This window comes from Pecten maximus, chromosome 4, assembly GCF_902652985.1.
Source record: "Pecten maximus chromosome 4, xPecMax1.1, whole genome shotgun sequence".
NCBI classification, from domain to species: domain Eukaryota; kingdom Metazoa; phylum Mollusca; class Bivalvia; order Pectinida; family Pectinidae; genus Pecten; species Pecten maximus.
In genome coordinates, this window is record NC_047018.1 from 344,424 (window position 1) to 358,778 (window position 14,355).

The following is a 14,355-nucleotide window of genomic DNA, read 5'->3' on the forward strand; positions in this document are numbered from 1 at the left end:
GGCCGAGGTATATATCGGATTATACAATAGGGAGCTGAGGTATATATCAGATTATACAATAGGGGGCCGAGGTATATATCAGATTATAGTGGGCCGAGGTATATATCAGATTATACAATAGGGGGCCGAGGTATATATCGGATTATACAATAGGGAGCTGAGGTATATATCAGATTATACAATAGGGGGCCGAGGTATATATCGGATTATACAATAGGGAGCTGAGGTATATATCGGATTATACAATAGGGGGCCGAGGTATATATCGGATTATACAATAGGGGGCCGAGGTAAATATCGGAATATACAATAGGGAGCCGAGGTATATATCAGATTATACAATAGGGGGCAGAGGTATATATCAGATTATACAATAGGGGGCAGAGGTATATATCAGATTATACAATAGGGGGCAGAGGTATATATCAGATTATACAATAGGGAGCCGAGGTATATATCGGATTATACAATAGGGGGCTGAGGTATATATCAGATTATACAATAGGGGGCCGAGGTATATATCGGATTATACAATAGGGAGCCGAGGTATATATTAGATTATACAATAGGGAGCCGAGGTATATATCGGATTATACAATAGGGAGCTGAGGTATATATCGGATTATAAAATAGGGGGCCGAGGTATATATCGGATTATACAATAGGGGGCTGAGGTATATATCGGATTATACAATAGGGGGCCGAGGTATATATCAGATTATACAATAGGGGGCTGAGGTATATATCGGATTATACAATAGGGGGCCGAGGTATATATCAGATTATACAATAGGGAGCCAAAGTAATGTATCAGATTATACAATAGGGAGCCAAGGTATATATCAGATTATACAATAGGGAGCCAAGGTATATATCGGATTATACAATAGGGAGCCGAGGTATATATCGGATTATACAATAGGGGGCCGAGGTATATATCGGATTATACAATAGGGGGCCGAGGTATATATCAGATTATACAATAGGGAGCCGAGGTATATATCGGATTATACAATAGGGGGCAGAGGTATATATCAGATTATACAATAGGGGGCAGAGGTATATATCAGATTATACAATAGGGAGCCGAGGTATATATCGGATTATACAATAGGGGGCCGAGGTATATATCGGATTATACAATAGGGGGCCGAGGTATATATCGGATTATACAATAGGGGGCCGAGGTATATATCAGATTATAGGGGGCCGAGGCATATATCAGATTATACAATAGAATTAGAATTGTTTGCTGATTGGAATTACTAGTACAAAGTTACATTGATTAAGTTAATTCAAAATTTAACCTACTGGAAGTCTTTATTTCTATGATCATTTTTCTTCACTCAGCAATGGCGTTGAAAATTATCCCAGAAAAGGAAAAAAGAAGGCACCAAGAGAGGAACGGACAGATGTATGTATTGTATGTCGAAAAAGACATGAGAGTAAGGATGAGTACCTCATTGTACAGCGCCCCCACAAAGGTGAGAAGTATATTGTTTTAGATAGAGTATTTTACACACATTTTGTGACTTGTGTTAAGATTACTGTATGTGAGAATATAGCTTCATGGGTAGAGTAACAAAGAGATTTGACAAAGAAAAACTTTTTGGGAAGAATTGAAAAAAAAATATAGCATACACGGATTTGATTTCCAGTAGCAATTGTTTAAAGTTTTGATTTTTGTTTCTTTGCAGGGTTACTGGCGGGAATGTGGGAGTTTCCATCACTTCTACAGGAAGGAAAATGTGAGAATCCTGCCGAGGCAATTCTAGATAAGGCTTGTAGAGCCTTGTTACAAACCACAGGAAAGAGACAACATATTGGAGAGGTATGGTAACTGGACATCAGGCTTACACTGATCAGACAAAAAAAAATTTAAGTTCTACTTTTAGCTCGCCTGGACCGAAGGTCTGGCGAGCTTAAGCCATGGTGCTGTGTCTGTCGTCCGTCAACATTTGCTTTAAATTGCTACCAGTCATATAATACTGATTGGATTTTAACCAAATTTGGTCGGAAAGATCCTTAGAGAAAGGGGAACAGAGGGGCGAAGCCCAATGTAAGTAGTTCCTTTTAATTGCTACTTGTATTTTTGAAACCATTGACATCCTCACCCCTTAACCATATGTAGCGCATTTTGGGCATCAAGAGATGAACACAATCCTGGTGTAAAATTAGGCCCTGGGGTCTTTCCCCTCCCCAAGGGACTTAGTTTCTTTAAACACTACAATGTTGTAAAATAATCCCTGGGGATTTCCCCACCCCTAGGGAGTGTGGACTTTTTTGGGTTATGTCTTTAAAGCAGTTGAGATCCTCACCCCATAACCATATATAGCATTGATCGACATCAACAAGTAAAGTTATCAACAGATTGAATATGATTATCTTTTTGATGTTTGGTTAAATCCAACCAGGTGAGCGATACAAGCTCTCTGGGCCTCTTGTTTTTAAACATTTTGTATGCCTGAAGGAGACAAGTAGAAATGAGTGTGGATTTCACTGTAACCAAGTTGGGATGTCTACTGCAACCAATACATTGCAGCATGTCCATTCAATAGTAATTATAACTTCAGAGAAACCAATGTTGAAGCTATATAGGATACATTTTTAAGTTGGTAAGCTCTTAAATCTAAATTCTACAGGTGGTCCATATTTTCTCCCACATTCACCAAACCTACGTTGTCCAGACTATTATAGTAGAGGGAGGGGAGGTCACTCTAGAGGCAGAGCAACCACCAAGTCGCTGGGTCTCCAAAGAAGAGTTTTTAGAATGTGCTGTATCTACAGGGATGAAGAAGGTAATCATTTAGTTTCTGTTGATCTCTGAAGACAACAGTTTGTATTACAGAAGGATTTTAAGCCAATCATCTGTCAGTACAGTTGTTGGCCAACTATTATCATGGTTTGTATGTCCCATCAGTAATCTGTTGCTGCTTTTTCTCACAAAACATTGGGGCTAGCTGTGATCTGTATTGGTTCTTGATATGCATTCCAGATTTGAACATGTGAAGTTCACTGCTAATCACTAGAAAAAATAAACACTCCATGGATCTTCCAAAACTGGAAAAACCTGTGAGTATATCGTCGTTAAATTATGCCAGTTGGAAGAGAATTAAGAATTACAGAATTTCATTAAGTTTTGTCAAGCTAGTTCTACCAGAAATTATTATATTAGGATTTGAAAAATGTTGTTAAAATGTGATTAGCCTAATCACCTTTTGAACAACTGGGCCCAGATAGTCAAAATGGTTTTCATTTTGTGTTTAAATTATCATTTTTTTCATCTTGAGTGATGCCAAATTGTTAAGGTGAAAGAAAAAGTGTCATTGTCAAAAGGCCAAGTTCATTAAGGTCACATTTTTGCACAGAGTGATAACTTTGTCAACAGCAGTGTTAGCACAGAGTGATAACTTTGTCAACAGCAGTGTCAGTACAGAGTGATAACTTTGTCAACAGCAGTGTCAGCACAGAGTGGTAACTTTGTCAACAGCAGTGTCAGCACAGAGTGATAACTCCAGATTCCTTGGGTGGATCAAACTCAAACTTCAAATCTTCCTTATCAGAAGTGCTTGCTTAGGATTGCTTTTCAGGTCTTTAAGGGTCTTAAGGTGCTTTACCAAAATTGTGAATATCATGACCCTGGGGTCTCATGTTTGCCCCTTTGGAAGAGGTACCCTTAACTGTTGTTTATATAAGAAAATCACATTTTTGACTATCATTTGTGTCATTTCTATTGGAAATAGCAGTTTTGGAAGACAGTTTGTTGGTATGCATTTATTGGCCCCCAGAGGCTGTTGGGCAGGGTCAAAAAGGGTCAAATTTACAGAAATATTTCAAAACTCAGGTGACCGTTAAGGCCCATGGGCCTCTTGTTCTTGTACATTTTGCCATTGATTTTATTACATGTAGGCACAAACACTCATATAATCATCATAAGGACATAGATTTCATCAACAGAAATTGTGCATGCTTCTGATGTCTGAACGAAGGAATGACCCTTTAAAAAACAATCAAAATGTCTTCATATAACATGCCATTTTATATTTGTATAATATTTCGTTTTCTCCTGTATTTCAATTCCTCATGCCTTGCACCTATGAGTGGCCTCCACACTTTGTATGTTTGAAACCGTTTAGATTCTCACCTCATAACCATATATAGCATTTCTCGGCACCAAGAGATAAACACAATCCTGCTGTAATAATGGGCCACGGAATGTTTCCCTACCCCTAGGGACTTAGTTTCTTTGTTAAATATTTGAAACTGTTTAGATGCCCACCCCATTACCATATTATAGCATTGCTTGACATCGAGGGATAAACATCATCCTGCTGTGAGGGGCCGCGGTGGCAGAGTGGTTAAGGTGTTCCGACACTTTATCACTGGCCCTCCACCTCTGGGTTGCGAGTTCGAAACCTACGTGGGGCAGTTGCCAGGTACTGACCGTAGGCCGGTGGTTTTTCTCCGGGTACTCCGGCTTTCCTCCACCTCCAAAACCTGGCACGTCCTTAAATGACCCTGGCTGTTAATAGGACGTTAAAACAAAAACAAACCAAATCATCCTGCTGTAAATATAAACCGAGGGCTCTTTCCCAACCGCAAGCACAGTCATGTTGTAAAAACTATCCCTGGGGTCTTTTCACCACACACCCCATCCCTGGTCTTCTTGTTTTTGTCAAATTATTTACCAGGGTTACATTATGAAGGAAGACTGATTACCCCAAAAGTTCCATTGAAGGAGGTAAAGATAAAATTTTATTTTTTCAGACCTTTTAACATTTGATTATAACAGTATTAAAATCATTAAGACACGTTAAAAGACAGCCGGCAAATTATGTTGACATTTATTGATTCCTTCCTCTTTCTGTTAGAATTTTGATACATGACCTCTTGTTCTTTAATATCTTTTCCAATTAATTGCTCCTGATATTATTTTCACACAACAGGTCTTCAAGGCATTTGAATCGGCGTTATCTTCTAAGTCCAGCACTCAAAAGGTAACTATGTACCACACTCTTTACTAACTACATAATGTACTACAGTTTCTGTATAGAGAGGGGGCATATCAAAAGGTAACAACTGCACTCCTTACTAACTACATAATGTACTACAGGTTCTGTATAGAGAGGGGGCATATCAAAAGGTAACAACTGCACTCCTTACTAACTACATAATGTACTACAGGTTCTGTATAGAGAGGGGGCATATCAAAAGGTAACAACCGCACTCCTTAGTAACTACATAATGTACTATAGTTTCTGTATAGAGAGGGGGCATATCAAAAGGTAACAACCGCACTCCTTACTAACTACATAATGTACTACAGTTTCTGTATAGAGAGGGGGCATATCAAAAGGTAACAACCACACTCCTTACTAACTACATAATGCACTACAGTTTCTGTATAGAGAGGGGGCATATCAAAAGGTAACAACCACACTCAATAAATGGCGACTCTATAGTCCCATTAAACCTGTGACGTCACAGGTCAGGAGTCGCTGAAATGAGGTCAATGGCTTTGGACTTCAGGTGTGTTTTCGAGAAAAACTGCAATTACTCTAAAACTAAGGTGGTTATGAAAGTCACATTTTCAGTATTTTTAGTTTCATCCTAAATGATATTTTATAAGCTTAATATAGCAAATCGTTCCGGGTACACTTTAAGAGGGATTGAAGGGAAATTTAGAGGGAAGATCGGTCAGACATAATCATTCAATGGTGGGCGCCAAGACAAAGTTATATGCATAGGAACATTAAACATTGCATCTCATGATTATATCCTTTAATTGATTTTTTAGCTCACCTGGTCTGAAGGGACCAAGGTAAGCTTATGCCATACTATGGTATCTTGCGTCCGTCGTCCGTCCGTCTGTCCGTCAACAGTTGACAACTTCTTCATAGCTGCTAATCGGAATTGAACAAAATTTGACTGGTAGCATCATTATTGGGTGGAGATTCAAAAAGTACAAATGGTGGGGCTGAGGGGCGGGCCAAAAAACTTCTTCTTTGGAACTAAGCATCCTTAATGAGTATAGGATTCAGAATTGTTGAAATGATGGGGTGGACCCTCTAGGGGCCTGAGGGGAAGGGCAGAAAGGGGGTCAATTTGGCTCAATTGATTTTGCATAAATGGTGATTCTGGCCCTCCTGGGGCCGGAGGGGCAGTGCCCCATAGTGGAAATAGAAATAAATCCTTCAAATCGCTACTTGTCACAAAGTACAGATTCAGAATGGATTTGAACCAAATTTGTTCAGAAACATTCTTAGGGGAAGTGGAACAAATTTTGTCTAAATGATGACTCTGACCCACTGGGGCCAGAGGTAAGTCCTTTTAATTGCTACTTTTATTTTTGAAATCCCCACCCCATAACCATATATATCATTGTTGGGAATAAAGAGTTAAACACAATCCTGATATAAAAATAGGCCCGGGGGTCTTTCCCCAGGCCCGGGGGTCTTTCCCCACCCCAAGGGACTCAGTTTCTTGGTTGTATATTTGAAATTGTTGGGCATCAAGAGATAAACACAATCCTGATGTAAAAATACGCCCAGGGGTCTTTCCCCACCCCAAGGGACTTTGTTTCCTTGAACACATTCATGATATAAAAACAATACCTGGAGTCTTTTCACACCCCTAGGGAGTCGCACTTCATTTCTGGGTTATGTCTTTAAAGCAGCTGAGATCCCCAACCCATAATGATATAAGCATTTGTTTGACATCAACAAGAACATTATCTTGATGTTTGATCTAATCCAACCAGGTGGCTGATACAGGCCCTCTGGGCCTCTTTTTCTTTTTCAGAATAAGAAAAGTTCCAGTAAATCAGACAACAAACAGAGATCTATAAATTGTTTCTTTAAACCAAAATCTTCATGATACATACAGAGTAATTTAGTAGATGTGTAAATAAGACTCATCACAATGTTATAATGTGTACGTGTTCATCACAATGTTATAATGTGTATGTGTTCATCACAATGTTATAATGTGTAAGTGTTCATCACAATGTTATAATGTGTAAGTGTTCATCACAATGTTATAATGTGTATGTGTTCATCACAATGTTATAATGTGTACATGTTCATCACAATGTTACAATGTGTACATGTTCATCACAATGTTATAATGTGTACATGTTCATCACAATATTTTATAATGTGTATGTGTTCATCACAATGTGTTACAATGTATACATGTTCATCACAATATGTTATGTGTACATGTTCATCACAATATCTTATGATGTGTACATGTTCATCACAATATGTTATGATGTATACATGTTCATCACACTGTTATGATGTGTACATGTTCATCACAATATGTTATGTGTACATGTTCATCACAATGTGTTATAATGTGTATGTGTTCATCACAATATGTAATGATGTGTATGTGTTCATCACAATGTGTTATGATGTGTATGTGTTCATCACAATATGCTATGATGTGTATGTGTTCATCACAATGTGTTATGATGTGTATGTGTTCATCACAATGTGTTATAATGTGTACATGTTCATCACAATATTTTATGTGTATGTGTTCATCACAATGTGTTATAATGTGTACATGTTCATCACAATATGTTATGTGTATGTGTTCATCACAATATGTTATAATGTGTATGTGTTCATCACAATATGTTATAATGTGTATGTGTTCATCACAATATGTTATAATGTGTATGTGTTCATCACAATGTGTTATGATGTGTATGTGTTCATCACAATGTGTTATAATGTGTATGTGTTCATCACAATGTTATAATGTGTACATGTTCATCGCAATATGTTATGTGTACATGTTCATCACAATATGTTATGTGTATGTGTTCATCACAATGTGTTATGATGTGTATGTGTTCATCACAATATGTTATGATGTGTACATGTTCATCACAATGTGTTATAATGTGTATGTGTTCATCACAATATGTTATAATGTGTATGTGTTCATCACAATGTGTTATGATGTGTACATGTTCATCACAATATGTTATGTGTATGTGTTCATCACAATGTGTTATGATGTGTATGTGTTCATCACAATATGTTATGTGTACATGTTCATCACAATGTGTTATAATGTGTATGTGTTCATCACAATATGTTATAATGTGTATATGTTCATCACAATGTGTTATGATGTGTACATGTTCATCACAATGTTATAATGTGTATGTGTTTATCACAATGTGTTATGATGTGTATGTGTTCATCACAATGTGTTATGATGTGTATGTGTTCATCACAATGTGTTATGATGTGTATGTGTTCATCACAATGTGTTATGATGTGTATGTGTTCATCACAATGTTATAATGTGTATGTGTTCATCACAATGTGTTATGATGTGTATGTGTTCATCACAATGTTATAATGTGTATGTGTTCATCACAATGTTATGTGTACATGTTCATCACAATGTTATGTGTACATGTTCATCACAATGTTATAATGTGTATGTGTTCATCACAATGTTATAATGTATACATGTTCATCACAATGTGTTATAATGTGTACATGTTCATCACAATGTTATAATGTGTACATGTTCATCACAATGTGTTATGATGTGTATGTGTTCATCACAATGTTATAATGTGTACATGTTCATCACAATGTTATGTGTACATGTTCATCACAATGTGTTATAATGTGTAAGTGTTCATCACAATGTGTTATGATGTGTACATGTTCATCACAATATGTTATTATGTGTAAATGTTCATCACAATATGTTAAATGTGTAAATGTTCATCACAATATGTTATGTGTAATTAAAGTGTACTTGATCAATAAAAACACCAATTTTACCATATAGACTTGTTTTCCTGTGTATACGAAGGCATGAATTGTAAGAATTTTCAATTGATCTGCTGATGAGCATCACAGCGTTTTGACATTTGACTTCATAATCTGACCTTTACCACTGGAAATAGGAATTCAATAGGTGAACATGCCACTATTTCCAGACATTACAATAGGCCCGAAAGGCCTGCTTCACTCACCTGGATATTCCATTAATCATGGCAAAATACTCTCATATAAGTTAAATTACAAATATTGTCCTACTTTTTGAGTTTGCTCTCCAGACGATGTTTCAAACCAAGTGTGGACCAAATCATGTCATTCTTAAAGAAGGATTTTATATATATTTGACGTTTTCCCTCCAACCACTGGAAAGTCACATCCTCCATTTCTACAAGACTTGATCAACTTTGTCCAATTATGCTCCAGACCATATTTCATCAAAATCCATTCAGTCGTTGATGACCAGTCGAGATTTCAATGATTGAATTCAGTTTCCCTTATGTCATGTGGCCCTGCCCTTCAGTTTCCCCTATGTCATGTGGCCCAATGTCATGTGGCCCTGCCCTTCAGTTTCCCATATGTCATGTGGCCCTGCCCTTCAGTTTCCCCTATGTCATGTGGCCCAATGTCATGTGGCCCTGCCCTTCAGTTTCCCCTGTCATGTGGCCCTGCCCTTCAGTTTCCCCTATGTCATGTGGCCCTATGTCATGTGGCCCTGCCCTTCAGTTTCCCCTATGTCATGTGGCCCTGCCCTTCAGTTTCCCCTATGTCATGTGGCCCTATGTCATGTGGCCCTGCCCTTCAGTTTCCCCTATGTCATGTGGCCCTATGTCAGTTTCCCCTATGTCATGTGGCCCTATGTCAGTTTCCCCTATGTCATGTGGCCCTGTCATGTGACCCTATGTCATGTGGCCTTATGTCATGTGGCCCTATGTCAGTTTCCCCTATGTCATGTGGCCCTATGTCATGTGGCCCTATGTCAGTTTCCCCGATGTCATGTGGCCCTATGTCAGTTTCCCCGATGTCATGTGGCCCTATGTCAGTTTCCCCTATGTCATGTGTGGCCCTATGTCATGTGGCCCTATGTCAGTTTCCCCGATGTCATGTGGCCCTATGTCAGTTTCCCCTATGTCATGTGGCCCTATGTCATGTGGCCCTATGTCAGTTTCCCCTATGTCAGTTTCCCCTATGTCATGTGGCCCTATGTCATGTGGCCCTGCCCTTCTAGCCCCAGAGGAGTCGCACCCTCCGTTTCTCATTATTCACAATGGGAACATGGATTGTACGTTGTAGACTTCATCTATGATATGCCATGAACGGCGAAGGGAGTCTATGGTTAAACTAACACAGCGTGAAACACGTTTGTATGGTAGCAGCTTGGTATACTAGACTGGCGAGTGCTGTGAAGCACGTTTGTATGGTAGCAGCTCGGTATACTAGACTGGCGAGTGCTGTGAAGCACCGCTGCACATCACCTTGGGGGCGAGTTGACATGAGCCAATATTAGCTATATCCTGTCGGCTTGTCACATATATCCTCAGTACTCCTCCCCATTTAGAAATTGGAAACACACTGCATCACCAATCATTCAGTCAAAGGTGTGGCAGTCGTGTTGAGCAGATCCTCTCAAGAACACCATAGACCAACATCTGTGGTAGAGCCCTTGTTTGAAAAGTATTACAAGAACCCTTATGAGGAGATATCAGGGGCTATACACACATCCTAGGTTTATACAATATTGGAACTCCATTGCCAAATAATGCTTCAGACCAATTTTCATTCAAATCCATTCAGTCCTTCAGGAATAGTAGTAGCGATTTAAAGCATTTACCTCAATTTCCCCTACATCTCTGGTCACTTGGGAGCCACACTTTCCATTTATATACCATTGGATCGCCTTTTTCCAATAATTCTCTTGAACAAATTTCATTATAATCCATTCAATAGTTCATGACTTGTAGCAATTTAAATGATTTACCTCAATTTCCCCTATTAGGCTCCGCCTCTCAAATCCCACGGGAGCCACACCATCCATCTATACAACATATGATCTCCATTGTTAATTTTAACATTTTTTAATCCTTTAAAAAAAAGAAAAAAGGGTTTTAACTGGAGGCCAGAGGAGAATTTAGTTCTGTTCACCAAAGAATGCTCCTGACCACATCTCATTATCTGGACCAAATCTCTCAGGTATTCTTCCTTCTGGACAGAAAACAGTGGCATATGCTCTCTGGTCCTTTGGGCAAGGTGAGCTTATACAACAATGAGTGAAGCAAAAACAAATAAAACAAATAAAACACGGTGTCATTTTTGAACAGTTTAATAAAAAAAACATTGCTGTGGCACTGCTCAAGTTACAAAGATAAATTTGATAATCAATCTTCCAGTTCAATCATATCACATTATAACTAACTACAAAAAATAAAACTATACCATCTTTAAAAGATTTAACAATGTTACTTAAGATTCAATACAAGAATTGTGTTACTTATCATTACAGTGATCACACACGACTGGTGTTACTTAGTTACAATGATCACACACGACTGATGTTACTTAGTTACAATGATCACACACGACTGATGTTACTTAGTTACAATGATCACACACGACTGTGATGTTACTTAGTTACCATGATCACACACGACTGTGGTGTTACTAAGTTACTATTACAATGATCACACACGACTGTGGTGTTACTTAGTTACCATTACAGTGATCACACACGACTGTGGTGTTACTAAGTTATCATGATCACACACGACTGTGGTGTTACTAAGTTATCATGATCACACACGACTGTGGTGTTACTTAGTTACCGTTACAATGATCACACACGACTGTGATGTTACTTAGTTACCATGATCACACACGACTGTGGTGTTACTAAGTTACTATTACAATCACACACAACTGTGGTGTTACTAAGTAATCATGATCACACACGACTGTGGTGTTACTAAGTTACCATGATCACACACGACTGTGGTGTTACTTAGTTACCATGATCACACACAACTGTGGTGTTACTTAGTTACCATGATCACACACGACTGTGGTGTTACTTAGTTACCATGATCACACGACTGTGGTGTTACTAAGTTACTATTACAATCACACACAACTGTGGTGTTACTAAGTTACCATGATCACACACGACTGTGGTGTTACTAAGTTATCATGATCACACACGACTGGTGTTACTAAGTTACCATGATCACAAACGACTGTGGTGTTACTAAGTTATCATGATCACACACGACTGTGGTGTTACTAAGTTACCATGATCACACACGACTGTGGTGTTACTAAGTTACCATCATCACATACGACTGTGGTGTTAATAAGTTACCATTACAATGATCACACACGACTGTGGTGTTACTAAGTTACCATTACCATGATCACACACGACTGTGGTGTTACCTAGTTACAGTGATCACACAACTGTGGTGTTACTTAGTTACCATGATCACACACGACTGTGGTGTTACTAAGTTACCATGATCACACACGACTGTGGTGTTACATAGTTACCATGATCACACACGACTGTGGTGTTACTAAGTTACCATTACAATGATCACACACGACTGTGGTGTTACTTAGTTACCATGATCACACACGACTGTGGTGTTACTTATTTACCATGATCACACACGACTGTGGTGTTACTAAGTTACCATTACAATGATCACACACGACTGTGGTGTTACTTAGTTACCATGATCACACACGACTGTGGTGTTACTAAGTTACCATTACAATGATCACACACGACTGTGGTGTTACTTAGTTACCATGATCACACACGACTGTGGTGTTACTTAGTTACCATGATCACACACGACTGTGGTGTTACTAAGTTACCATGATCACACACGACTGTGGTGTTACTTAGTTACCATGATCACACACGACTGTGGTGTTACTAAGTTACCATGATCACACACGACTGTGGTGTTACTTATTTACCATGATCACACATGACTGTGGTGTTACTAAGTTACCATGATCACACACGACTGTGGTGTTACTTAGTTACCATGATCACACACGACTGTGGTGTTACTAAGTTACCATGATCACATGACTGGTGTTACTCAGTGTAGTATTATCATTATAGATAATTCCTGGTATAGAGGTCATTGTAATGATTAGTGTAGTATTATCATTAAAGATAATTCCTGGTATAGAGGTCATTGTAATGATTAGTGTAGTTTTATCATTATAGATAATTCCTGGTATAGAGGTCATTGTAATGATTAGTGTAGTATTATCATTATAGATAATTCCTGGTATAGAGGTCATTGTAATGATTAGTGTAGTATTATCATTATAGATAATTCCTGGTATAGAGGTCATTGTAATGATTAGTGAAGTATGTACATAAAACCACAATATATAGGTCATATATTGACCGTGCGGTTTTGGAAGGCATGTGCCTTAAACGAGACATTTGTGATGGACAAAAGCAACAAGCTCCTATTACTATCACAGATATTTCTGTGTCGGTATTTAATGAACAATACCAAGATTATATCATAAACTGCAAGAGATCTAAGGGGGAACTTGCCGCCCATCATTGAATGATCTTTGTTCTATGTATGATTTTTTCTCTACTTTAATGATCTGAAAAAAAGGAAGCCCTCAAATGAAATCTAAGTGGAGAATTTTCTTTGAATTGAAGTAGCAATGCTAAGCTTCAGCTGTCTTCTAAATCAGACTTAAAATTACAAAGGGACCAAGGAAAATATCCAAATCAACCTACATCTGAAATTTAAGAGATATCTAAGAGGAATGTTTTTATGAATTGGAAATCTTTATAACAAACTTTAACTGTCAGCCATTTTGTTTTCTAGATCAAACCCAAAACAAGAGGCCCAATGGGCCTGTATTGCTCACCTGGCTCTACAGCAAATTTGCAATTGATTGAGGTTATTTCTACAGATACTATGCTGATAACCAATTTATTCAAATATCAGAGTAAGCTAGGTTTAATTATGTCAATAAATTTTCTAGTCCTTCATTCCAGCATACTATTGGCCTAATATCGGGTCTTGGTGACTCTTTGCTATCGCAAGATTTTAAAATATTTCACCCCTGTGACCTTGAATGTAGGGCAATGTCATTCATTTAGTCAAACTTGGTAGCCCTACACCCCAGCATGCTACAGACAGGCCCAACCTCAAGTACCTGAGCCTCTTGGTGTTTGAGAAGAAGTTGTTTGAAGATAATAGCCTATTTTACCCATGTGATCTTGAATGAAGGTCAATGTCATTCATTTGGTCAAACTTGGTAGCCCTTCACCCCAGCATGCTACAGACCCAATATCAAGTCCATGTGCCTCTTGGTGTTTGAGAAGAAGTTGTTTGAAGATAATAGCCTATTTTACCCATGTGATCTTGAATGAAGGTCAATGTCATTCATTTGGTCAAACTTGGTAGCCCTACACCCCAGCATGCTACAGACAGGCCCAACCTCAAGTCCCTGGGCCTCTTGGTTATTGAGAAGAAGTCTTTTAAAGATTTTAGCCTAT

General features: G+C 38.4%; 1 protein-coding gene across 1 annotated transcript in view; it reads left to right on the forward strand.

Moving 5' to 3' along the window:
* The window catches only part of LOC117324899 (adenine DNA glycosylase-like), a 47,806-nt gene extending 39,574 nt beyond the window's left edge, over positions 1-8,232 (forward strand). The window contains exons 11-15 of the mRNA XM_033880728.1: positions 1,351-1,484; positions 1,698-1,831; positions 2,643-2,798; positions 4,947-4,997; positions 6,802-8,232. Coding sequence (XP_033736619.1) covers positions 1,351-1,484; positions 1,698-1,831; positions 2,643-2,798; positions 4,947-4,997; positions 6,802-6,876 — 550 coding nt within the window. The 3' untranslated portion in view covers positions 6,877-8,232. The remainder of the gene's footprint in view (positions 1-1,350; positions 1,485-1,697; positions 1,832-2,642; positions 2,799-4,946; positions 4,998-6,801) is intronic.
* The last annotated feature ends 6,123 nt before the right edge of the window (positions 8,233-14,355 follow it).